At 41.4% G+C, this 26,596-nt stretch overlaps 3 protein-coding genes across 6 annotated transcripts; 2 read left to right on the top strand and 1 right to left on the bottom strand.

Annotated features, from left to right (window-relative positions):
• The first annotated feature begins 303 nt into the window (after positions 1 to 303).
• Positions 304 to 3,113, top strand: LOC107038627 (UDP-glucuronosyltransferase 2B15). 4 transcript variants are annotated; one of them, XM_015257839.2, is made up of 6 exons: positions 304 to 383; positions 704 to 1,128; positions 1,364 to 1,786; positions 1,990 to 2,221; positions 2,344 to 2,569; positions 2,753 to 3,113. In XM_015257839.2, the coding sequence occupies exons 2-6, from the start codon at positions 712 to 714 to the stop codon at positions 3,027 to 3,029; spliced, it is 1,575 nt and encodes a 524-aa protein (XP_015113325.1). In that variant the 5' UTR covers positions 304 to 383; positions 704 to 711; the 3' UTR covers positions 3,030 to 3,113. The 4 variants fall into 4 exon arrangements, with proteins under 4 accessions (XP_015113325.1, XP_015113326.1, XP_015113327.1 ...); XM_015257840.2 differs by having other exon boundaries at positions 310 to 425; XM_015257841.2 differs by having other exon boundaries at positions 310 to 459; positions 779 to 1,128.
• LOC107038626 (acyl-CoA synthetase family member 2, mitochondrial) lies at positions 3,069 to 9,136 on the bottom strand. The gene is made up of 8 exons (XM_015257838.1): positions 8,908 to 9,136; positions 7,118 to 7,628; positions 6,426 to 6,609; positions 5,564 to 5,776; positions 5,101 to 5,235; positions 3,836 to 3,949; positions 3,521 to 3,757; positions 3,069 to 3,400 (listed from the first exon to the last, which is right to left on the bottom strand). Exons 1-8 carry the CDS (start codon positions 9,017 to 9,019, stop codon positions 3,107 to 3,109), a joined length of 1,800 nt encoding a protein of 599 aa, XP_015113324.1. The 5' UTR covers positions 9,020 to 9,136; the 3' UTR covers positions 3,069 to 3,106.
• Positions 9,137 to 10,604: 1,468 nt separating this feature from the next.
• Positions 10,605 to 26,529, top strand: LOC107038601 (serine/threonine-protein phosphatase 6 regulatory ankyrin repeat subunit A). The gene is made up of 14 exons (XM_029126141.1): positions 10,605 to 11,418; positions 11,508 to 11,609; positions 13,302 to 13,403; positions 14,023 to 14,139; positions 14,925 to 15,125; positions 15,957 to 16,340; positions 16,922 to 17,242; positions 17,869 to 19,096; positions 21,228 to 21,403; positions 21,901 to 22,329; positions 22,581 to 23,586; positions 24,595 to 24,705; positions 25,660 to 25,927; positions 26,042 to 26,529. Exons 1-14 carry the CDS (start codon positions 11,101 to 11,103, stop codon positions 26,496 to 26,498), a joined length of 5,220 nt encoding a protein of 1,739 aa, XP_028981974.1. The 5' UTR covers positions 10,605 to 11,100; the 3' UTR covers positions 26,499 to 26,529.
• Positions 26,530 to 26,596: the final 67 nt, after the last annotated feature.

Here is a 26,596-nt window from a genome sequence, read left to right as displayed (position 1 = left end):
TTCACTTTTTCAATGTTTCTAATCAACGGAATTGAATGGCAAATTCAGTAAAACTAGATTAATGTTCACGTGATCAAATGAAATACGTGACCTGACGATAAACATATCAGATAATAAGAATTAAAACCGTCATGCGTTGTAACGCGTTGTTTGTCCCACCCATTTCGGCCTAGAAATTTTATTATCAGCTTATTTCCCCGATGAAGACCCATTCAATGACGACGCTTTTTCCCACGCGTCGCACCGATTGTTCAGTAGGTTAAATAAAATCTTTGGCGTCGCTGATTACTTTAAGTAGGGCGACTCCAAACAGTCCACTAGACCAGTTGTTGCATAGTAACGAAATAGCGAAGAGTCCAGTACTCTGTCGTCGCTCTAAAAGAGTACTAAATATAATATTGACATAAGATAGACGAAACATAAATGTATTTTTTCCTACAACATTTCAGTAGTGAAGCGGTAAACCGAGTTAAGTCGATTTTGACCATTAGCCAGTTTTTGCTGAATATCTCGGAATCTAAGAGAGATAGCAAAAATTTTCTCATGACTTTTTTATAACGCTTTATTAGCTCTACAAAAAAGGTCATGACAAAAATCTTTCTATCTCTTTTAGATTCCGAGATATTCGTCAAAAACTAGCCAATAGTAAAAAACGACTTAACCCGGTTTACCGCTTCGCTACTGATTTATTTCCATAATTAAGCCGCAGCAATGAAGATCGGATTTTTCGTATCGATTATTATTATTTTTGTGATTACTTTCGCGACTCGGAATGAAGCGTACAGAATCCTGGCGATTTTTCCGCTTCAATCGCGGAGTCACCACATGTTGTTCGACGCGTTGATCGAGGCATTAGCGGAAAAGGGACACCAAATGGACGTGATGACAGTTTATCCCTTGAAAAAACCGCTCAAGAATTATAAAGTTGTTGTGAACCTCGAGAGAGTGGCGAAGCATGTCGTCAACCAGTGGAGTATCGAGTACGCATCGAAACTGGGGGATGACGTACTTCCGACTTTAACCACGGTGTATGGGAATGAGTTGTGTGAGTACTTAGCACTGCCGGAGATGCAGGAGATCATAAAAAATCCACCGCAAGACCCGCCGTACGATCTAGTCATCCTCGAGGTGATTGAATGATTTTTTGGGTAATTGAAACCGGCCGCCTTTGATCGTCCGTATCTCCTGACCGGATAACGTGATTTAGGCGAGTCCGGGCTCTTTCTAAAGATAAAAAAAATACCTTGAAAATGAAAAAAAAATTGAGGGATTTCACTCTGTCGTTCTCTAGTTATTGACGATCAAAGACGGTTCGTTTTTTAAACTTTTCTCTGTTATTTATTGAAATGCTCAAATAATGCAGGCGTTCATGTCTAATTGTTTTATCGGCGTGGGCCACGCGCTCAATGTCCCAGTGATAATGGTGAGCTCGCCACTGCCGTACCCCTGGCTGGAAATTAGCCTCGGCCAGCCCCAATTTACAGCATTCGTCCCATCTCGCAACACGAATTACCAGTACCCGATGTCATTCTTCGTTCGCGTGCTGAATACTATCAGGAGTCACTACGATTATATGAGATTTAATTATTACACGGAAGCGGTGCAAAACGCAAAAATGAGAAAATACATTGATCCCGATATTCCACCCCTTCGGGAACTGGAGAAAAATGTGGCTTTGGCGCTCGTGAATACGTGGCACAGCCTCAATGGCATTCAACCACTTACACCCGGGATTATTGAAGTTGCTGGGCTTCACATGGAAGCGAACTACGTTCCTCTTCCGAAGGTAAATGTCAACAAGAAAATATGAAAAGAACTTCTCGAAATAAAAAATGAAAAAAATTATGAAAACATTTTATGCAAAACGGGGAGTCCCAAAGTGGATGTTGGAAAATGATTGAAGTTTATCTCGACTGAAATGAATTGGTTTCTCCAGTTACACCGCCGCGATAACGAAATGACTGTTAATGTTTCATTCTTTATCCCAAGGAAATGGAGAAGTGGATGAATGATAGTGCCTCTGGTGTAATCTACTTTACACTTGGATCCTTGGTGAATATTGAAACATTCCCTGACGCGACTATCAGAGCATTTTACTCGGTATTCAGGGGAATAGCACCAGTAAGAGTGCTGATGAAAGTGGCTAATAAGACTGCTCTCCTTCCTGGGCTTCCTGATAACGTAATGACCTCTTCCTGGATACCTCAAGTGGCTGTACTAGGTCAGCGCTCCGTCGATAAATATTTTCATGAATGATGAATAGCATTTTTCACGAGTCACGATTGCTAACTGATATGCATTTCATATTTCAGCATATGCCCTCATAAATTATTTTTTTCACAGCTCACAAAAATACGAAAATGTTTATTACTCATGGAGGCCTGATGAGCACCCAGGAGGCACTCATCTACGGGGTTCCCCTCGTCGGAATTCCCTTCTTCGGGGATCAGCACAGTAATATTATCGATTATCATTCACTCGGGATGGCACTCGAGCTGAATAATCATAATCTCAGTGAGAAAGCTATTTCCTGGGCTGTTAATGAAGTCTTGCATAATTCGAAGTACAGGTGAAGCCTTTGAATTTCATTGCGCATTTCAATTCGATTTATTTCAAATTAGCCATGAATTCTACACGAAAATTAAATAGAATTTGAGGTACTTTGAGAATCTACGGAAATCCCCGGAATCTCGTGAAAAAATAATTCATTATTAAACATTCACAAAAAATCATGATTTTTCTCATTTCGTAGAGAGGCAGCGAAGCGCCAGTCCTTCAAATTTCTGGATCGTCCCATGAGTGCGAAGGATACCGCGGTTTATTGGGTTGAATATGCTATCAGACACGGTCCAGACGCCCTCCGATCTCCCTTGGTCGACATGCCGTGGTGGCAAGTGGCTCTCCTCGATGTTTACGGTTTCCTCAGTATCTGCATCCTTGCCAGTGTTTATCTAATTATTCGCCTAGCGAGAGCCCTTCTGAGGGCAGTTACACCAACAACACATGGAAAACGAATGAAATCGGATTGATCACGTCACCGCGTAATAAAACATTTTTTACTCCTACCCTCTGATTTAATAAAAATTTATTAAAACCACAATGCTCATTAGGTATTCGTCACAGGTATAAGTTTCTTCCTCTCCATCTCCTCGCGTAGCTTCAACTTTTGAATTTTTCCACTCGCGGTCTTTGGGAATTCTTCCACAGTGAGTATATACCTCGGTATTTTGAAGTGCGCGATATTTCCCTTTGAGAAGGATCTAACTTCCTCCGGGGAGAGATTCGCCCCCTTCTTAAGCCGAATGCAAGCGCAAAGTTCCTCTCCGTAGACTTGGTCGGGCACACCGAAGATTTGGGCTTCTAGAATCTCAGGGTGGGTCTCTAAGAAGCACTCAATTTCCTGCGGAGGAGTATCGAGTGAATGAGAAAACTTTCATTGGAAATTTTTTCAAGCCATTTTATTCTGAACAAAATTGCTCAGCAAAAGGTTTCACCTTTTCCATCCAATCAAATGTCTCACCTTGGGATAAATATTCTCACCGCCTCGTATCACCATGTCTTTGATCCTCCCCACAATGTGTCCATACCCATCCTCCCTCAACACGAATTTATCCCCGGTCCTCAGCCACCCGTCGCCGTCGATGGTCTTCGACGTGCCTTCCGGGTCTCCCCAGTACCCCATCATGGCACTGTACCCCCTCATCAACAATTCCCCCGGAGTGCCGAACGGCACTAATGCCCCTCTCTCATCCACCACCTGACAACACGAAAGAAGAAACCAACTGAGAACTTAAACTGATTTATCTCCTCCCAACTCTTTACTCCAACTATTTACTTTGACTTCGAGATGGTGCTGCAGGCAGCCAACAGTAGAATGAGTCAATTCTTCGGGCTCGCCGGGATTCGTCGAGAACATAACGGCAGTGGTCTCTGTCAGTCCATAAATCATCTAAAACTCAAGACTCCCTGAATAGTACACAGTTAAAGTAATTTGCCTGAATTTTCCGCAAAAAGAAACTGAATGATATTTAAGAGTGAAAGTTAATGGAATTTTGAGGGTCTCTGGAAGTAAAAGTAAAGTCCCAATTTTTTGAACGGCAGGACGACGGAAATTCCACAATTTCTGTGAATTTTCCAGTGAAAATGAATAGTCACTGCACAAGATTCTTGGAATTCCGGGAATGTTGACGAAATTCAGGGAAAATTGAGCGATTTGTCTCAATTTTTCTGCCTTTTCATTAATTTACCGGAATAATTGAACTGAAATTCAGTTCCCACTCGTTTTCCATGAGATTAAAAATTTTAAATGGCAAAATTCCTTGAAATTTCAGTGGAAATATTATTTGTTATAAATTTCCAAAACTTTTACCGGAAATTTTAGTAGAAAATGTTTTAAAAGTGTATTGAACTAGTCGCACCCAAAAATGCGTAAATTTATGAAAAAACATTCCGAAAAGTGAAGTTAAATTGATTAAAGGGGAGCAGCTCGTCGAATAATCCCCCGCCTCGTCCTATCGATCAGAGAATATTTTCTCCGAAGATATAGGCAATATGCACATGAGTTTCCTTCTCCCCGAGAGATATGTGCATAGATAGGAATGAATGACCGGAGTCATCGACCCCGTATAGATCGTCTCGAGGTTCCCCAGTCCTGTCTACACCTTCAACCCCTTGGCACAAAAACTACACTGTTCCAATTTTTTTTTAATTTTATGGAAGATATTATAGTTAATCTCAAGGGAGTGACACTCAATCAGATTTAGGGAAAAAATTGTTAAAAAATTTCATGTTTTAAGTAGAATTCACGGAAATTCATGAGTTTTGAGTGGGAGTGAGACAGAAATTTCACAACTTGATTGAATTTTTAGTGGAACATGAATATTCAGAAACAAAATGAGATAAATTTCCAATTTTTCCCTAAATTTTCCTGATTTTTCAGAATTTTCACGGAATAAATGAACTGAAAAATCTAGTATTTTATTGATTTCCAGATCATTTCAACAGAAAATCAACAGAATATTTGATTTTTCTTGAACACGATAAAAATTTCCGGAATTTGACACGGAAAATTCACACGAAAATTTTTAATAGTGTACTCACTCTGAAATTTTCCAAACCGAATGTGATAACTACGTTTTTAATCATCTCTGGAGATGCATTGGCGCCTCCAGTCACTACCCACTTTAGTTCGTCCACTGGAGCCTTCAATTGACTCTGAATGCTCATCATATTGACCTTAAAAATTGAATCCATCGTTTTATTTATTTATTTTATTTGTTCACATCAGAAAAAAAAATTCTTCAACGATTAAAAACGATTTTAGACGCCTCCATTTATGGATTTAATTTGTTTTGATTGATAAATGTGGGTTTATCTCGGTATGAAATATTATGAGATATGTTTTTAGAGCAGGAAATGCCAAATATTTTTTTTTGCCCCTGAGAGAGGCAATTTAATAATAAAAAATAGGATCTAAAAGTAAAAATAGGATCAACTCGTTCTGTTGCTTTTCATTACTCCACAACTAAATTATAATCGATTCTCGTCCTAATGAAATTCTTACCCACATCGTGGGTGTCCCAAATGCGCCAGTACACTTCTCCCTCGCAATAGCCTCGATTGAAGCTCTAGGATTAAACGTTTGGGATTCAATGACTAGTGTTGATCCACTGTGGAACATCGCCATCAATCCTTGGACCATTCCGAACGCATGGAAGAACGGGACATTGAGACAAATTCTGTGATGATCTCTCGGCAGACCCTCTCTCTCAGCAACCTATCTCCCCAATTCCACATTAATCACACGTTCTCTGGTTCACCCACCCACGTAGAAAAATTTATATTTTGAAAAATATATTAAAAAACATCTAAAATTGGCCCAATTTATACACAAAAAATTTATGAAATTTACGTTTTATATATACTTTTTTATATATTCTTTATAAATTTGAAAAATCTACGGAATTGACCCATATTATATATTTCTTTATAATTTTTAAGACGGGGCAGAGAAAAAAACTTTCATTTTTCAATTAAAAATTTTCATAAATCCTATTTTGCGCATAATTTTTTCATCGACATCCCATTATGTCGGTCAAAGTTGCCTCCAACCGTAAATAATTCGAGTTTTTAGTTGTTTTGTAACCGAAAATTCGAAGAATGGGGCATGAAGCATTTAAAATTCATTTGTAACATTTGAACTAAAAATAAAATTTCCAAGATATTAATAGAAATTTCGATGAAGCAATAAATTGAAAAAAAAATCAGAAATTTATGCTTTGGGGATTTTTTAGATGTTGGATTTTCGTTTGCAAAAGCGAATTTCTGAGGGAAAATCTTGCGAAAAATAGCACTTAAAACAGTTATCTATAAAAACGATAATTTTTGTTCCCCGGGCTGACCCTCGCCTCGGGAAACAAAATTACCTGAATTCCATTATTGACTATGGACCTATGAGAAATAAAGGGCGCCTTCGGCTGACCCGTCGTCCCCGAGGTGAACTGTATATTGCACCCATCATGCGCTGATATTTCCCCCTGTGTGTGCCGGATCGCCTCCACCTCGACCTTACCACCAAGCGATTCCACGTCCACAAGACGATGTGCTCCTCTAAGCGAGGAAAAAAAAGGTGAGAAGTAATGCTGAATTATTGATTCCTTTCTTCACAGTTGGGAGCAGTTAGCACTTTGAATTGCTGGTTTTACGTGTGAATAAATAGACGAACCATTAACCTAATTGCTAGAAAGTTCCGTGGGTAGCATTCAGGGTGGAGTGGGCGATCAATCAGTTTTTTTATCGATTTTTCATTTCCAGTTAACGATTCGCCTCTTAATTTAGTAGAAATCACAGACTTAACGATTTTCGATCACCAACTTTGTTCTTCAATTTTTTTTCAATGTTTTCTGCTTATAAATAACGGAAATAATGGATCGTTTGAACTTTTTTATAAATTATTCATTATAAAACATTTGAAAAAAATTTCAGATCAGTCCCGAAATCTTTCTAAAAAAATGAGGTTTCTCTGCTTTTTATAAATTGAAAAACTTAATGACATAAATGAATAAATGAATAAATAAACAAATAAATAAACGTATAATTGAGATCTCACGACACTCACGTCCTATGTTCACGCGACCACAGGATAATATGTCTAAATAATCCCCCTTTACTCCTAGTATTCTCGAGCATCGCGCCATAATCCTGCGTCTTAAACTTGGCCGGTGCCACAACAGCACTGACTCCAACTTTCTCAATGCAATAGTCGATCTCCGCTTGACGATAAGCCGGATTAATCCCAACAGCCACTAGTCCAGCCCTCGTTATCCCGAGGAAAGCGAGACTCCACTCTACATCGTTTGGCCCCCAAATGCCCACCCTGTCCCGGGGTTTGAGTCCCAGTTTTTTCAGACCAGCTGCTATTTTATCGCCCCTCTCCAGGGCCTGTTTGTAGGTGATTCGGATGCCCTGGGGGATCGACACGAAGGCCTCTCGATTGGGCCAGAGCCTCGCGGCTCTCTCCACGAGTTGACCCACTGTCATGTCGACTAGAGGGACTGCCCCAGGGTTGTACTTGTGGGATAAATTGTCTGATTGAGACGGGGAGGTTCTACTGGCAGCGCTGTCATCGTCTGTTTAGAGTTTTATGAGTTATTAACTTTATAATAAACTAGAATTATAGTTTTAAGAGCTCCTATGAGGCGAATTGAGGTGTTTGTTAGGATTATTAGCTTAATAGGTTGAAAAAATGCAGATGAATGGAGAGTAAATCGAGGGGAATTTATTTTCGAAGTGTTTTTGAGGGGCGAAGCTCCGAAAATAATTCGATAAATGAACTATCACGTAGGAATAAAATTAGTAGGATTAGATTTTCCTGTATAAATCATTTTATTGATATTTTCTTCTATAGTGAAATATTTCTTCCGTAGAATATTTTTTATTTTGGATTTTCTGTAAAAAACGCGCACTAAACCTGCGGCATTTCCAGGGTTGTACTTGTGGGATAAATTGTCTGATTGAGACGGGGAGGTTCTACTGGCAGTGCTGTCATCGTCTGTTTAGATTTTTATGAGTTATTAACTTTATAATAAACTAGAATTATAGTTTTAAGAGCTCCTATGAGGCGAATTGACGTGTTTGTTAGGATTATTAGCTTAATAGGTTGAAAAAATGCAGATGAATGGAGAGTAAATCGAGGGGAATTTATTTGCGAAGTGTTTTTGAGGGGCGAAGCTCCGAAAATAATTCGATAAATGAACTATCACGTACGGAAAAAATTAGTAGGATTAGATTTTCCTGTATAAATCATTTTATTGATATTTTCTTCTATAGTGAAATATTTCTTCCGTAGAATATTTTTTATTTTGGATTTTCTGTAAAAAACGCGCACTAAACCTGCGGCATTTCCAGAGTTGTACCTGTGGGATAAATTGTCTGATTGTGACGGGGAGATTCTACTGGTAGCACTGTCATCGTCTAAACGATAGCGAAACCAATTAATAGAATTAGATTTTCCTATTTTATTTTTTTATTTTCTTGAGATGTTTTCTCCAGAAATTCTTCGGCTCAAATTTGTTGAGTTTTTTGTTTTATTTTTTTAATGAAAGCGAAGAAACGACTAGAGAAGCGTAGAAAATATCTCAATAGAAAAAGTTGTATAAAAATATGGAATTCTACGATTTTTTTCTACGCAATATTTTCTATTGGAGATTTTCTACACAAAAACGCGCACTAAATCTGCGGAATTCCTCCATAGAATCACTCCAAAATAAATAGAATCCTCAATAAAAATTCAATGGAATCTCCTATCGAGTTCGTCAGGGTTTTATATAAAATTTTATCGTGCGTGATATAACAAGCTTGCGTTACTTTCCCCTAAAAATATATTCACTTCGTGGTCGTAGTACTCACATGTTGGTTTATCCGCCTGGCTCACGAAATTTCCACGTCCAAAATTTCTAGATAAAGTATTTTCACTGAAGAAATATCGAGCGATCTGCCTCCTGACCGACAACATTTTCATTGCTCGAGACACACTGCAATACTGACTAACAATTAATTGTAATTTGTGTATCTAACCGTCGCATAATTTTATTTCGCAATGATACTGAGACATCAAAAGTGCGGGTTGAAGCTAACACTCTAGAACAACGAATGTCTCTCGGCAAAAGTCAAGGTTAGAGTACTTCGAATAGATTACGAGACACTATCTAATCACTAATGAATTCAGCTAGTGAGAGATGCAAAATATAAAAATCTTTGTTTACAACGAAATAGAATAACTTTCAATTTTTATGAAAAAAGACATTTACAGGTGACAATTTCAAATTTTTCGCATGATTCTGCATGATCTCGACGGTTGAGGTCAACGAGGCCTCATCCGAGGTCAGAGATAATTCCCCGCTATACATGTGATTTGAAATCCGGCCCCAGTGTACAAGATTGACACACATCTTGACACTGAATAAATCGTGTTCAATGCAAATTGTCCAGAGTTTGTGGAGAAATGGTCTTCCCCGTAATTTATTGTGTCCCAGGTAGTCAGTGTGGTCAGACAATTGGTGATGTCTCTATTCACTGCAATGCGGAATGTTCTGGTATTAATACATCTCAATTTCACAAACGATGCTCAAGGAATTTTCCCGACGCCTCAATCCCAAATTTAGTTATTGAAAAAAATTTTACGTTCCAATTTTTTAATTACGTTTTATTTTTCGTCAATTATTTTTTTCGTCAATTAAATTTTATGTTTTTGAATTTAAAGTAAGGGAGTTGTTGATGAAGCTTGAATTATTGTCGACAAAAAATCATTTTACAAAAACTTAACAGAATATTTTCAATGTTCGAAAATAAAGGACAATTCAGAGGAAAAACCCACGGCCAATCAGCCTAATTTGAATTAAATTTCCCAAGTACTAAGTCTATCCGTAAATTATTCATAAAAAACACAAAAAATTTCGGAGAAAACCCGCGAAAATGCCCAATTAACTAAAAAAGTTCCCGAAAATATTCTCGAATAAAAAATACACCAATTCAAATCCCAAAAAATTAAAAAACCGTCGATTTAATTACAACCTCCCTTCCCCAATGACCTTGAAGTCTCTCCGCCCCTCTCACCCCCCAGCCTATCCCAAAATCCCGAAGTCCACCCAAAAAAAAAAAAATATCTAGACGCCAATAAATCCCAGAACGTTGAATTCGCATGGAATCGAAGAAGAGTCGCGTCCAAGTTGAGACCCCAGAGGTAGTGCGCCTCAGAGGGACACCCTCAGCCCCCTCAGTCAATCCTCCCCGTGGCGTGCCCACCAGGCTGGTGCCGGAAGTCGCGTGTCGGCGTGCTTGGAAGGCCGTGGGTGGTATTCTCACCCCCTCCCCCTTTCTTAGATCGTGCCCAACTCTACAGGCACAAAAGCCCCGTAGCACACACTAAAACCTCTCTGTAATGGTAACTGGTTACCCTAACGAACCTCAGGGTACCTCCGATTGGTCGATCCCTTCTGCAACACAACTTGAACACACAAACGTTAGGCAAAAACCACCCCCCGAGTTCAATTCCGTTTTCTCCCTTATGCTCTGTTGTGATACTTCTTCAGAGCCGTGAGGATAACCGTCGTGCGCACAACTCATTTTCACCCACGTAATTCAATCCCTCATTCCGCAATTCGTTAAATTTAATAAACCGTGCACTTTGCATTTTTGTAAAATTCAATTGATTTTTTAACTGAAATCACTATCACTATAAATAATAGATTCGGTGTGGTGATTGGGGTTGAAGGGACTGTGTAATTACTGTGAATTGGTGTTACGAAACTGCTGGAGTCCGAGTGCAATACTGAATGAGTCGCTTGATTAGAAACAAAGTCAGTCGCAGCGACGACCTCGTGCGACTTGCATTGGTGAAAGGCTCGGGACTGAAATAGAAGTGCATCCGATGACAAATGCGTCAGCAATAATTCAATGACATTAATCATAACGGTAGCCCGGGAAAAATTAAGTCTCAAGGCTTAGACTTGGTGGGAAATTAATTAATCAACGGCGAGCGAACGAGATTCATTGATTGTGACGGGGGAAAATTGATTTGAGACATGACACTGAGAGCTTACGATGAGCTCGAACGCTAAGAAAGGGGGTAAGGATGACAAGAAAAATGCATCGAGTAAGGAAGAGAGTCCGAGCGGAAAGGAGGATCCAGGGTCAGCATCGACTGGGAGCAATGGCATGCCGAGTACTGAGCCATCACAGCCTGGAAGTAAGCCTGGCTCTGCTGGAGCAACGGCCAGAGAGGCTGCACAACGTCTCTTGGGACTGGCCAGCCGGGGCGAGTGGGCACCGGTTGACCAGTTGCTCAAGACGCTGGAGAAAGCGGTCCAGAGTGCTGGAGATGATGGAAACCCTGTGCCGTTGGCGGGGGTCATGGATCCTGTCAGTATTTTTTTACTAGACGAATCGGGATCGAGTGCTCTAGTAAATTGAATTAATTAAATGAATGGATTTTCTTTCTTTGGGGTTAGACGACCGGTATGACACCGCTGATGTACGCAGTGAAGGACAACCGCACAGCCTTTCTGGATCGTCTGATAGAGCTCGGAGCCGATGTGGGGGCGAGAAATAATGTGAGAATAGAAAGAAATTATTTGTATGACGTTGGGTATGCGCGAGAGATATTTTTTGTATTAAGAAACTTTGATTTTGAGGCAAATATTTGTCATCTCAAGAGACTGTTTTAATTTTTAGGACAAAATTAAATTTTTAATTCGGTAATTTTTATGGAATTGAGAATTTTTTGTTGATATTGTTTATTTTTCATTAGTATATCACTAAATAATCCCCCTAACCGCTTATAATCCAACCGTTTGAGTGTCCCAAGGTAATTAGAATAACGTGAGAATAACAAGAAATTTTTTATATGAATTTGGGGTTGAAATATTGTTTGATAAAATTATTAAAAACAGGTGAGCGGGTACTAAAAATGTGATTGTGTGCTTACACGGGAGATATTAATTTTTTTTAATAAGAAAATCTATTTTCCAGACAAAAATTTATCATCTCAGGGCATTTTTACAGTAGTCAGACCAAAAAGTTAATTTTAAATTGGGTAATTTTGCTGGAATTAACAATTGTTTGTTGATATTTTTTATTTCCATCAGTATATCACTAAAAAATCCCCCTAACCACTTACAATCCAACCATTTGAGTGTCCCAAGGTAATTAAAACTCATTGATCAATCCAACCCCCCCACCCAATCAAGATAAATAAACAACAATTGAGAGAATCGTGAGTAATCTCGTGCTGGGTTTTTCCTCACCCTCAGGCCGGATTGCGTGAAGGAGGGTCAAGGCTAGGGGTCTAAGCAGACGGGGGGCAGTAAGTAGGCCGGTTTCAGAGTCACTGGAACTAAAAAGTAGCTCGATCCCACCTTGCGATAATTATAATATAAAACACCACGCAGTGTAAGTCGAGAATTCATGAATAAAACGTCCGAGACCGGATACAGCTTCAATTCAAGAAATAATCACTCTATTTTTTTCATAATTATGTACCAGCTCAGACGAACAATCAATGACCAAAAGAATATCCCAAAGAATTCAAAATTTACTCACAAGAATTCCTCAAAACCCTTTGAAATTCTGGAAAACACAATTCAGCAGTGAAGTGGTAAAACGGTTCACGTCGACTTATCTCTTATTGGAGTTTTTGAAGAATATCTCCGAATCTAAAGGAGATAACGAAATTTTCGTAATAACTTTTTTTCTAGAGCAAATTGAGTGCTACAAAAAAGGTTTATACAAAAATTTAGCTATCTCCCTTAGATTCCGAGATATTGACTGAAAAATGGCCAATAGTCAAAATCGACTTGAACCGTTTTACCACTTCGCTACTGAATCATCGTTGTTTTTTAAAATTCTTCGCAATTTACCCGCATGCGATGTTGTCGAGGAATTTCCGGAATTCCCGAGCCCAAAGAATTCTTCGCTGGACGTGGGGCACACGCACCTGGCGCTATCGACCGGCTGCACAAAGCCCTTCCCTTTCCACTAGCCCCGATATAATTTCCGAACAGCATGCTAATAAGCTGTGATTGGAATGACTGGGCAACGTCAAGGATTTCTGAGGACTTGCGCTTCGTTCCATCCGCAGGGGCGCGGCCCACCGTTATTTACGGCCTCATTACCTTATTGCTATGACCCAAAGATTTTTTCTCCCATTTTTTTACCTCCATCAATCATTCTGGCGATGCAGTTCTCAGGCGCGGACTGATTCCATTACTGTAGAGACTCCGATTCACGGTTTTTTGTTCATCTAGGATAATTACAATGCTCTGCACATATCGGCTATGTACTCCAGGGAAGATGTGGTCAAGCTACTGCTGGCGAAGAGGGGAGTTGACCCTTATGCCACTGGGGGTGTAAGTTATTTTAATTCCAAAAATTTTCAGCTTTTTAGCTATTCGTTATCTTTAATTCATAATTTTAGTTGAAATTATGCAAAAAATTAGAGAATAATTTCAAGAGATTTTTATGAAGAGTTTTTAATTGAATGAATGAATGATACAGTTGCTCGATGCTTCTGAATAATAAAAATGACAATAATTCTGAAGAAAAAAACTCTTTTTTTTTATAAGTTAATTGTTTGAATAATTATTTATTTAATAAAAAATAGTGAGTAGAGAGTGTTTCTGGTATTGACATTTTATTTAAAACGTTGATTATAAACCGAAGAAAGATAAAAGAAAGAAATTGCCCGCCTAAAAAATCAGTAGCGAAGTGGTCAAACGGTGTGCGTCGATTTTGGCTGTTGGCCAGTTTTCACTGAATATCTCGAAATCTAAGGGAGATAGCAAAATTTTTCTCATGACCTTTTTAGTAGCACTGAACTCGCTCTACAAAAAAGGTTCTCATGAAAATTTCGCTATCTTCCTTAAATTCGGAAATATTTCAGGAATACTCAACTAAAGACTCAATTGACTTAAACCGTTTGACCACTTCGCTACGGAAACGATGATAGATCATTTAAATTTTGAATAGCCAAGGCAACAGACTGCTGTGCACCTCGTCGCCTCGCGACAAACGGGCACAGCTACGTCTATTCTGCGGGCCCTCCTTGCGGCAGCCGGACGAGACATCAGACTGATAGTAGACGGCGTAAGTACCTAAATTTTCAAAAATAAGTGTCAAAACCCCGACGAAAGCCTCAGTTCAAACGGATCTCCAGTTACTCCAGTGCATCGGCATTTCGCCAATGTTTTTCCGCCTGGAAGTTGCGATTTGGTCGCGTGACAGCCCCCGAACAGAGTCGCAGGATCGGCGGTATCGCCGCCTGGTACTGCCGTTCTCCACTCTCTTCCATGCTCGTCATAATTCTTTTCCGCCCCTCGTAGCTTCAATTGTCTATAACTTCGGGTGGAAAAAATCTCGGCCAAAAAATAATGCAGTCGTGTTTATCCTCGATATCGATTTCACCTGGAAATTACGCGCACTCTCTGTATGAAACTCTCTTTGAACTCTGACATCCCGGTTTTTTAATTTTTTTTTCTCCTCGTTTTCGCGATATCCGGCGGTGGAATCGTGGAGCGATATGAAAAAAATTCAGTGCTTCGTGTAATGGTCCCACAAGCGTTAACGCGGAGTCCCCGCGGGAATGCGCTTTGAATTAAAATGTCCTCGCGAATTCCGTCGACTGGAGACGCGGATCGGAACAATCCCGGGCCGATGTCAATGTCAGAGATCATGGAGAAGATAAAGCGTCGGGGGTTGAGCAAAAATTGGAAAGTGACACTTGAAGCTCTAACCGAGACTGTTCGTGTACGTTAATTGTGATTTTCCGCACGAAAAAATTTCATTGAAAAATTTCATAGATCTTTTTATGGAATTTTTTCATTCGTGTCTCAGTATTTCAAAATTTAGTCACAATATTTTTGACTCGTCAGAGGGGAAAAATCCCACTGCTGCTGGCGGTAGAGGCGGGTAATCAGTCGATGTGCCGTGAGCTGTTGGCTCAACAGGCACCTGAACAACTTCGAGCAACAACACCAGCTGGAGACACAGCCCTTCACCTAGCTGCTAGGAGACGAGACGTCGATATGGTCAGAATTCTCGTTGATTACGGCGCCTCAGTTGACATGCAAAATGTAAGGGATTATTACAATTTCTTCACAAAGAGATTGAACTTCACAAAAATAATTTACAAAGCTAAGAAGCATAATTAATTTTTTTAATTCGGTAGCGAAGCGGTAAACCGGGTTAAGTCGTTTTTTACTATTGGCTAGTTTTTGACGAATATCTCGAAATCTAAAAGGGATAGAAAGATTTTTCTCATGACCTTTTTTGTAGAGCCAATAGAGCGTTATAAAAAAAGTCGTGAGAAAAATTTTGCTATCTCTCTTAGATTCCGAGATATTCAGCAAAAACTGGCTAATAGTCAAAATCGACTTAACTCGGTTTACCGCTTCACTACTGAATTCAATTATCCCGTCCACCGTTTTCTCACCTGACACGAGAAAAACGATGTCATGAGCCAAGAAATTCCAACTTCATCGTGAAGTGTTCATGTTCAACCGATATTTGGCTGAAGAAATAACATTTCCGATATTCTTTATTTTTTTCTCTCACGTATTTGCATCAAGGTCATCGCGGATCCCACGTCTAAATAAAAATGATAATTCTGTCCAGTAAAGCCCCGACTAATCAGCATACTCAAAATAAAGCCCCAGAATAGCTCGGAAAAAACATAGAAAATTTAATTACTATTGTTAGCGAGCCCATGGGCGTTATTTTTGCATGCGTAATATATGAGCCGTAATTGTCGCAGTGCGTCAGGTATGGGTTCACCCGGTAGAGCATTCAGTCACCAAGAAATCTTCCCCGAGTTCGTTGCATTTCCTTTCATCCCCCAAAGCCGTGAGTTTGGTCCTCCAAAATAAATAAATTAACGCCGCCGAAATAACTGAAATTGTCGTCAGGGCGAGGGTCAGACGGCTCTGCACATCGCCAGTGCCGAGGGTGACGAGACGCTGGTGAAATACTTCTACGGAGTGCGTGCATCGGCGTCAATCACCGATAACCAGGACCGAACGCCCATGCACTTGGCCGCTGAGAATGGCCACGCAACAGTGATCGAATTACTAGCTGATAAGTTCAAAGCCAGTATTTTTGAGAGAACGAAAGACGGCTCCACCCTCATGCATATTGCGTCGTTGAACGGCCACTCGGAGTGCGCCACAATGTTGTTTAAGAAGGGGGTTTACCTACATATGCCAAATAAACGAGGTGCGAGGTCCATTCACACCGCCGCCAAATACGGACACGTGGGGATCATCAGTACTTTGTTGCAGCGGGGAGAAAAGGTCTTTAATGTTGTTCAAATTTTTTAAATGTCCTGAGTTTTTTCAAACCTCTGACGTTTCTTCAATTTCACACAGAAAAATTTTAACGGATGTATGCCATTACGAAGGGGTAAATGTCTTTTTTTTATTGGATGAGTTGACGTAAAGTACGAAAAAAAAGAGTTATTTACGCCAATTTTGAGCGTAATTTACTAATTAATTTAGTTTACTTAACTTAGTTATCAATTTACGTAATTTCGAGCATAAAATACGCTTCAGAAAGCGTAAAAGACGACGTCTTAAACGTAATTTACTTTTAGGTTTTCCTGTGTGTTGTTTCTAGGAATGAGTAAATATTTTTTTTATTAGATTAGTAAATGTGAAAAACGAAAAAGTGATCGTAATTTAAATTTTATATTAATTTTTATATTGAATACGCTTCAAAAAGCGTAAAAAATGACTTCTTAAACGTAATTTAGTTTCAAGTTTTTCAGTGTGTTGTTTCTAGTAAACTCAAGAATGTCCTGAAACTTTTCGCCAAGAAAGAACCTACCCCCGCTAATAAACATAAACTTTTACGAGATCGTTTCTGATAACGACAGGTCGACGCAAAGACGAACGACAAATACACAGCTCTCCACATAGCGGTGGAGAGTGCAAAGCCGGCGGTGGTGGAAACTCTGTTGGGCTACGGTGCAGACGTGCAAGTTTACGGTGGGGCGAATAAGGAGACCCCCCTTCACATTGCGGCGCGAGTGCCAGACGGAGACCGATGTGCCCTAATGCTCCTAAAATCGGGAGCAGGTCCGAACGTAGCAACCGAAGACGGACAGACTCCTGTGCACGTGGCAGCGAGTCACGGCAACATAACGACTCTCCTCCTGCTGCTAGAGGACGGGGGAGACCCCATGTCCAAGTCAAAAGTGAGCGACTATAATTCAGTAGCGAATTGGTAAAACGGTACAAGTCAATTTTGACTACTGCCCAGTTTTCAGTGAATATCTCGGAATCTAAGGGAGATAGCAAAATTATTGTCAAGACCTTTTTTACAGCACTCAATTTTCTCTACAAAAAAGGTTATTACGAAAATTTCGTTATCTCCTTTAGATTCGGAGATATTCTTCAAAAACTCAACCGAGAGATATCACCCAAAAAAACAGTACTGATTCAAAACGATTTTCGGCTTGATTCAGACTGAGTGACTCGGACTAGGCCAATCCGAATTCTGGGTTTGATATAAGTCGAAAAGTGGTTTATTTCAAGTGGAAACGAGTCCAGCTGACATCGGTTTGAATCAAACCGATAAACAGAATGATTCACGTCGAAATTCTGCCTGTTTCAGGTAGTGGATAGCGACTTGATTCTAGTCAATTTTTCGGTTTGATTCAAGTCGATTTATCGGTCTGATTCAGACCGATTTTTCGGTTTGCTTCAGACCGACTTTTGTTTTATGTAAATCGACTTAAACCGTTTCACCACTTCGCTGCTGAATTGTGAGTAAATATAACTCCTGTTATGACGTTCCCGAAAATGTTCTCGTCTGCCCTAGAACGGGGAGACTCCCCTTCACCTAGCGTGCCGGAGTTGCCGGTCCGAAGTGGTCCGCAAGTTAATTGAATTCGTGAAAGATAAGCAGGGCGCCAGCACAGCCACAGGTTACGTAAACAGTCTCACGAATGAGGGTGCTTCGGCCCTCCACTACGCAGCGCAGATAGACCCGAGGACCGTAACAGAGCCAGGAGACGACAGAGCCGTTGTGCGCGCCCTCCTGGAGGGCGGTGCTGACGTTTCCCTGGTGACGCGTCAGGGCCAGGAGTCGGCGTTTCACCACTGCGCGTCGGCGGGCAACAACGAGGTCCTCTCCGAGATGATAAGTTACATGTCGGCGACGGAAGTGCAAAAAGCTCTGAACAAACAGAGCGCAGTTGGCTGGACGCCGCTGCTGATAGCCGCTCATCGTGGACATCTGGATATAGTCGAGAATCTCTTGGCGAATCACGCCAGGGTAGACGTGTTCGATCTAGAAGGTAGATCGGCACTCCACCTGGCCGCCGAGCACGGCTACCAGAAAGTCTGCGACGCTCTGCTAGCCAGCAAGGCCTTCATCAACTCGAAATCCAGAGTTGGTAGGACAGCGTTGCACCTGGCGTCCATGAACGGCAACACGGATCTCGTAAGGTTCCTCGTGCAGGATCACTCCGCAGTGATTGACGTGTTGACCCTGAGGAAGCAGACACCTCTGCACCTGGCGGCCGGCTCCGGACAGCTGGAGGTCTGCAAACTACTCCTGGAACTGGGCGCCAGCATCGACGCCACTGACGACCAGGGGCAGAAGCCAATTCACGCCGCGGCGATGAACAATTACGCTGAAGTCGCACAGCTGTTCCTCCAGAGACACCCCAGCCTCGTGATGGCTTGCACCAAGGACGGAAACACCTGCGCGCACATCGCCGCCATGCAGGGCAGTGTCAGAGTCATCGAGGAGCTCATGAAGTTCGACAGACAGGGCGTCATTTCAGCGAGGAACAAATTGACTGAAGCCACGCCGCTGCAACTCGCAGCCGAGGGCGGCCACGCGGAAGTTGTGAAGGCCCTCGTCAGAGCGGGCGCTTCGTGCGCCGATGAGAACCGAGCCGGCTTCACAGCGGTTCATCTGGCCGCGCAGAATGGACATGGCCAGGTCCTCGAGGTCATGAGGTCCTCGCAGTCCCTGAGGATATCCAGCAAAAAACTCGGCGTCACTGCGCTTCACGTTGCCGCGTACTTCGGCCAGGCCGGTGAGTCTCGGGGTTTTGACGCTGATGCTAGGGATGAGCGATCCCTAGCTTCTTTGGCGATTAATCGAAAACATCGATGTGGGGGGGGGAGAAATCAACGGACGATTAATCGATTTTCGATTCTTTTTTCCAAATATTTTTCAGTCTTTTGTCGAATAATAATGTTGATTGATTAAGAATAAACAAAGTAGGGGAGGATGGGGCAAAACGGCCCCCCTTCAATCGTCAATATTTTCCGATTCAATAATCCGATTGGGATGAGTTAGAGCTCGTTTTGAAGAATGAAAAATTATCTTCAAAATGAAGTCGAAACTGGGAATTTTCACAATGTCATTCACAAGTTATTGACAATTGAAGGGGGCCGTTTTGCCCCACCCTCCCCTAATTATTTATCCGCAATCAGAAGTCATTATTTTCTGCAGTACGTATGGAATCAATTATGAGTGAACAAGTCCAGTCGTCTATTCTTTTTTTTATTTAAATGTTGAAATTTTTTCTCAATTAAATTTTTTAGCAATTATTGCAGCTAACGTCCCCACGGAAAATATTCAATATATTTTTTTCAATGAAAACGAGAAGACAAAAAAATATTTTTAACAATTTGTTTTCTTTTTCTGTGTAATTAGAAAAACATCGATTTTTTAAATAATTGATGTTTTTTAAAACATCGCCCATCCCTAGTTGATGCATGGCGTGATGAAGAATATCGGGTCTTGCGGCGGGAACAGAAATAGAATCCCATTTGGGGATGTATGGATTTTCAGGTGGTCGAATGGATGAGAACTTTGAAAATTGTTTCGAAGTTATTTTTGTAGCGCAGTTTAGAAATAATATCGATTTTATAATATCCGGAGAGTTGCCAGAGCGTATTATCACGTATTTCCTGGTTCCACTTGATCACTGGAACAGTAGTACTCAGCCCCTATATTTCATGTTAATTACTCGGAATGTAGCGGCAATCCCGACGTGAGAATCTAGGTCGTTCGGCTTTTTCAGTCGGTCAAATGCCTCATAAATTCTCTAAAATATTCAAATTTCATTGCAAAGAACGGCCGGCAATCCCCAGGGGGAAAAAATTCGATTGATATCTAAATCACTCGTAAAATCACGGGTGACACACTCTTGACCCCCTGACCGTCATATCGAAATAACTGGACTTGGTGATATTATCGCAAGAGAAAGGAAAAAACACCTGAGAGAAAAGTGTTGATGATTTGCGTGACCACGCGGCTTTATTCCACCAGCCCCTCAACATTTTATGCTGTGGCTCCCACTCGGGCCTGCCCTAAACCCCGGAGAAGTAGAGGAAGAGAAAATATGAATGCACGCATCACGCAAATACGGTGTTAATCCTCACAAGAATTTGTAGACTCTCGGGAATAAACGAATACGGAAAAAAGAAATCATAATATTTCGTTGAGACACGTGACACGTTGTACCAGGCCTCGTGCCAACCAATTGCGCCCCTAATTTTTCTCTTTACCCTATTGTTTTAACTGTGGAATCGATCGACCTAATAATGTTATGGTCAATACATTTATTTCTTACAATAATGCTTTGAAGTTACGACGGCGAAAGGTAGTGTAACGGTGGGCAGGAGGTCACGAGCCCGTGATAAGTCGATGAGATTAGAGGACCTTGCTGCAAGGTCTCGGTATTACCCACACGTGAGGTCCGACCGTCTTTACAACTGTAACGACAATCTACACGGAGAGAAATTTTTTATTAAAATTATCTCAGCGTAAAAGTGGATCATGAGTCATAGTTTCATCGTTCCTGTCCCGAAATTTAGGAAAAATTAATGTACGATGATTCAATTTTATTCTGCGTTAGATAAATTTTATACTGATGCATAACAAATTTTACCCATTTTTTTTTCACGTCCAGTCCAGTAATTTTTATGTAGATAACAACGAAAATTCTGGAACGGTTGGTAAATTTTACCGGTGCAGAATATAATTTGATCATCATGTATTAATTTATACTAAATTTTGGGATAGAAATGAGGAAACGATGACTCATGATACACTTTTATGGAACGATAGGATAATTTTTATCAAAAATTTTGCTCCGTGTGTAGCTTCTCCCCGTTATGATTTCCAATTACAAAGATGATCTCTGCTTTCATCAGATACGGTGCGAGAGCTGCTGACGCACGTACCGGGAACTGTGAAATCAGACCCGCCAGCGGGGAATTCCCTCGTTGGTGAACTAGGAAGTGAATCCGGAATGACGCCACTTCACCTGGCGGCTTATTCCGGGAATGAGAATGTCGTGCGACTGCTGCTGAATTCCGCTGGAGTTCAGGTGAGTCGCGGGCTCATGCAGATGCTCACACACGGAGAGAAATATTCAGTAAAAATTACGGAACAATTCACGTAATCCGCAGTGGGGAATCGTTTTCCGGAAATTTTTATGGGAATGGAAGAGCAGAAATCTGAAACGTTCAGTGAATTTTCAGGTTCATCACCGAACAAAGTACGAAATAGTCACGTAATTTTTCCCGAAGAAGTCAAATCTTACAGGAACTTGCCGACTTATTGTGCCTGCAAAATAAAAAATTCTTGAACGTGCAACAATTTTTATGAAGCTGGTGAGTTATTTCTAGGTTCCATTCATCCGTCATCAGACGGCCGATTAATTTTAACGACGCCCACTTTTTATTGAATTTCACATCGCTGGCGAATTACGTTTCGAAACGTGATATTTACGTTTTTGTCTGGTAATTTTTATTGAATTTCTCTCTCCGTGTCCATTCCGCCCTCCCCATTCCCCCAGTGATCAATGCCTCCGCGATAACACAGGTGGAAGCGGCGACGACGGAGAACGGCTACAACCCTCTCCACCTGGCCTGCTTCGGGGGCCACATAACCGTCGTCGGTCTGCTCCTAAGTAGATCAGCGGAGCTGCTTCACAGCTCCGATCGGAGCGGCAAAACTGGGTTGCACATAGCCGCGACTCACGGCCACCACGGAATGGTGGAGGTGCTGTTGGGTCAGGGTGCCGAGATCAACGCCACCGACAAGAACGGCTGGACCCCGCTGCACTGCGCTGCGCGGGCCGGTCACCTCGACGTTGTCCAGCTGTTGGTGGAGAGCGGAGCCTCGCCGAAGAGCGAAACCAACTTGGGATGCGTGCCCATCTGGTTCGCCGCGTCCGAGGGGCACAACAACGTCCTCAAGTACCTCATGGAGAAGGAGCACGACACTTACGCTCTTATGGAGGACAAGAGGGTGAGTATCAATTTTCTGAACCCCAGAAGCCATCAGCCAAGAAATAAGAATTCCTTCTCACGAGTACAAACGGTTCTTGGGGGGAGTTCACTTTTGAAAAGTTCTAAAAATCCTCGTCCCAAGTACCAAGTGCTTTCCCCCCAGAAACCCCTTGGCACCGGGTACAAGTACTTTTTCTACCGATCAAAAGTAATTTTGTTGGGGTGCAGAAGCCCGAACGAAGGAAGTAATGTTGCTTGATGTTTCCGCAGTTCGTCTACAGTCTGATGGTCTGCAGCAAGAGCCACAACAACAAATCCATCGAGGAGTTCGTTCTGGTGTCCCCCGCGCCCGTGGACGCAGCCGCAAAGCTATCGAACATCTACATGAAGCTCTCCGAGAAGGAGAAGGAGCGCGCGAAAGACCTGATAGCAGCGGGGAAGCAGTGCGAGAGCATGGCAACCGAACTTCTGGCCCTGGCGGCGGGTGCTGACTCAGCGGGGCGAATTCTCACAGCGATGGACAGACGAAACGTGGAGTTTCTCGACGTTTTGATCGAGAACGAGCAGAAAGAAGTGATTGCCCACACAGTGGTGCAGCGATATCTCCACGAACTGTGGCGCGGTAGCCTCAATTGGAGTGCGTTTCGGTCAATGTTACTCTGGTTCACAATGGTCTTCTGCCCACCGGTCTGGGCTGTGTTTGCACTGCCCCTTGGACACAAGTACAACAATATACCGATCGTTAAATTCATGTCGTACCTGACCTCACACGCGTACCTAATGATATTCCTATCCCTAGTTGCTATTACCCCACCGTATCCCGTCATGAGGGATGATCTCATGCCGTACAGCTACGAGTGGTGTTTACTTGTTATGTTGTCGGGATTATTACTGTTCGAATTGACTAATCCGAGTGACAAAAGTGGCCTAGGGTGGATTAAACTGGCAGTGCTGCTCTTCTCAATATGCGGTGTTGCATTTCATCTTGTTGCGTGGCGGTTTCTTCCGCGCACAATCTGGCCAACGCTACTCTACCTCCGCAATCAACTGTTTGCGCTGAGTTTTTTACTCGCTTGTGTGCAGATACTGGATTTTTTGTCGTTTCATCATCTCTTCGGACCGTGGGCCATCATCATCGGGAATCTCATGAAGGATCTTGCCAGGTTTCTCGCTGTACTCGCCATCTTCGTTTTCGGATTTTCGATGCACTTCGTGGCGTTGAACCAGGCTTTCGTTAATTTGGATAAGAACCCCAGGAAAGGCGCCTTTTCAGATAGTAAGTGTTGAGGTTTTTTGGAAATCTTTGGGTGCTGCCTTGACGTCTTGGATGGGGCCGGGGAGAAAAAAAACGTAAAAATTACATTTCAGTAGCGAAGCGGTAAAACGATTTAAGTCGACTTAGCTCTCAGCTTCGTTTTTGAGGAATATCTCCGAATTTAAGAACGATTGCAAAATTTTCATAATTAACTCTTTCGTAGCGCTCAATTCGATCTACACAAAAGGTTCTAACAAAAAATGTTCTATCTGCCTTAGATTCCGAGATACACATTGAAAACTGATCAGTGGTCAAAATCGACTTAAACCGTTTTACCGCTTCGCTACTGATTTCGAAACTGACACTGATAAACTGACTCATTCATTCCAAACGAGATTCGTTAATTATTAACGAACGATAGAGTTGAATAATTTTTCCCGAACAATTGATAAATTTTACGGAACGGAACGTAAAAATAACTTGCCAGCTTCAGAATTTTTGATTTTGGAGGCATAACAAGTCGGAAAGTTTCTGTAGGATTTTACTTTTTCGGGCGAAATTACGTGGCAATTGAATATTTGATTTTATATTTTATTTAATTTAATATTTAAAATTTTTATAAAAATTTCCGAAAGCGATTTCTCCTTGGGGATTACGTGAATTATTCTGTAATTTTTACTGAATATTTCTCTCAGTGTGTTTTCATTCTCAATCTTTCGATTTTCTTCTCGAGGGGTTGCCAAGGCATCAAGATTGCACTCTCATCATGTAGAATGTAGAGATAAAGTAATAAGATACCAGTAGGAAAAGTAGACATAATACGTCGACAAGTTTACACCTCTAAATACTACTCGTGACTCTGTTGAGTGATTTTCTTCTCAAAAATTGTAACAGCAACTCAAAAAGTATTGGTTCGTCCACGTAATATTTTTTGTGCTACACTAATATCGCGGAAAAGTAATATTCAGAGGTGACACCCTCAACATGATCATTCCATACAACAACATAACGTATAATCTGAAATATTAGATTTATTGGCCAATGATACCGAGTGGATGGTACCAACTCCGCTGGTACCCCATCGTCGCTCCGGCCGCTACAAGAAAAAGAATGATTGTTGTGACGATAGCGCCCGAGATAGTAAGTCACGACGACACGATTGCCAAACCGATAAACGGCAAAATAATGGAAAAGAAAAAAAAATATTCGAAACTGCTACTGTCCGTTGCCTCGGTGTCGTCCCGTTTGCAATGCATCTGTCTTTGTTCTCATTGTTTATTGATTAATGGCGCGTATGTGTTGCCTGTTACTTGAGATTGATCCACAGCTATGGGAAGGATAACCAGGAGCATTTGAGTGTCGTCTTGCGAATAATCATTACTCTGTCGTTACGAATCTGTAGTTGAACGAAACATGATCACCTCCGACATTCCAGTCATTCATGTCTGATCAGTTTCATTCACCTGCAGATCTCAGATTTATTTTTTACACAGCGTGTTCAAGTCCCAGGTGTCGAAACATCACCTGGCGCAACCAAATGGGCGAGAAAATCCCATCCATATACTTGCATGTGTATGTTCAACGACTCCCTCCAAAAAAAAAAAAAACAATAAACCTCACAGTTTTTGCTACAAAGGTGACTGTTTCATGTTCCTGCGCATGAATCCACTGGATGCGCAATAAATGTTGAACGTGCACGGTGAAAAAAGTCTGCCCTTTTGAATTGTACAAACAAAAAAGTGTCTCTTGAATGCAGCAAAAGTGCTATAAAACCATAAACCAAGTGCAAATCGCAATACAACGATGAAAAACAAATTTTAAAAAATGTTATGACATTTGAAAATGAAAAAAAAAGGAATGAACGTGCCTAAGTTATGATGGCATGCGTCACGATATGTGCAACCAAGAATCAGCAGCATCCGTACAACAGCATGGCCGCTATATAATTAAATAAATAAAAAAAAAACGCATGAGCATGTTCGTTGGTTCGTATACATGATTACATACACATGGTAGCTAATCTGCTTTATCCAAGAGTTAATACCGCAAACTTTACTCCTTGTGAACATGAAAATAATGTTAACGCTTTTGCAGTCAAGATGAATCCATTACTTGCATTTGAATATCTCTTCTTCGCTGTGTTTGGACAAACAACACACAGCGAATTGAAGGTTGAAACTGGACAGCCCGAGTGGACATCGGCCCTTTTTAAACTGACATTTGGAGTTTACATGTTGGTATCGGTTGTTGTATTGATTAATCTACTCATTGCCATGATGAGCGATACTTACCAGAGAATTCAGGCGCAGTCGGACATTGAGTGGAAGTATGGATTGAGTAAACTTATACGGAATATGCACAGGTGAGTGTCATTCACCGTTTTTCTGTTATATTACAGATGGATTTTGTCCCAGAGCTTCACTGTAGTCCGATAAGATGAGAATTACTCACGGAAATGAATATTCACAATTTTCAGGACGACGACAGCTCCGTCTCCCTTGAACCTCCTGACAACTTGGATGGTTTACTTCATAAAATCCTGCAAGGCGCGATCAATGAAGAAGAAACGCCCCTCGTTGGTTCACATGATGGGCCTGCAGCGCACCGGAAGGCTCTCGCCGCGATCTAAAGTGGGGGCCAAATGGCTGTCGAAAGTGAAAAAAGGTCAGATACGGCCGAAGGACAGCATCGGACACACTGGAAACGTCCACTTGAGTCCCCTAGGCAGTCAATTATCCTTCAACACTGCTCTCAGAATTGAGAGTGTAGTGGACTGGGACGCAATTAGTAAAAAATATTTAATTCTAACCGGCAATGAGCCGGAGAAAGAGCTCGAGAAGGATGATAATCAGGATGAAATTGTTACTGAAGAGGAGATTGCTTTTGGTAGTTCATCCACACCTGTACCACCGTCATCAACTCCGCCCATTTAATTATTGTCAGTTTGTAGACACGAAGATATGATAATAAAATAATGAGAGGAGTGAAATTGATATTTACGCTGTCCATTTAATTTAGTTGAAAACCTTTT

The sequence above is a fragment of the Diachasma alloeum genome, unplaced genomic scaffold, assembly GCF_001412515.2.
Source record: "Diachasma alloeum isolate Michigan unplaced genomic scaffold, Dall2.0 Dall_scaffold_00285, whole genome shotgun sequence".
Lineage (NCBI taxonomy): Eukaryota > Metazoa > Arthropoda > Insecta > Hymenoptera > Braconidae > Diachasma > Diachasma alloeum.
Note: the sequence above shows the minus strand (reverse complement) of the source record. Positions and strands in the feature narration are given on the sequence as shown.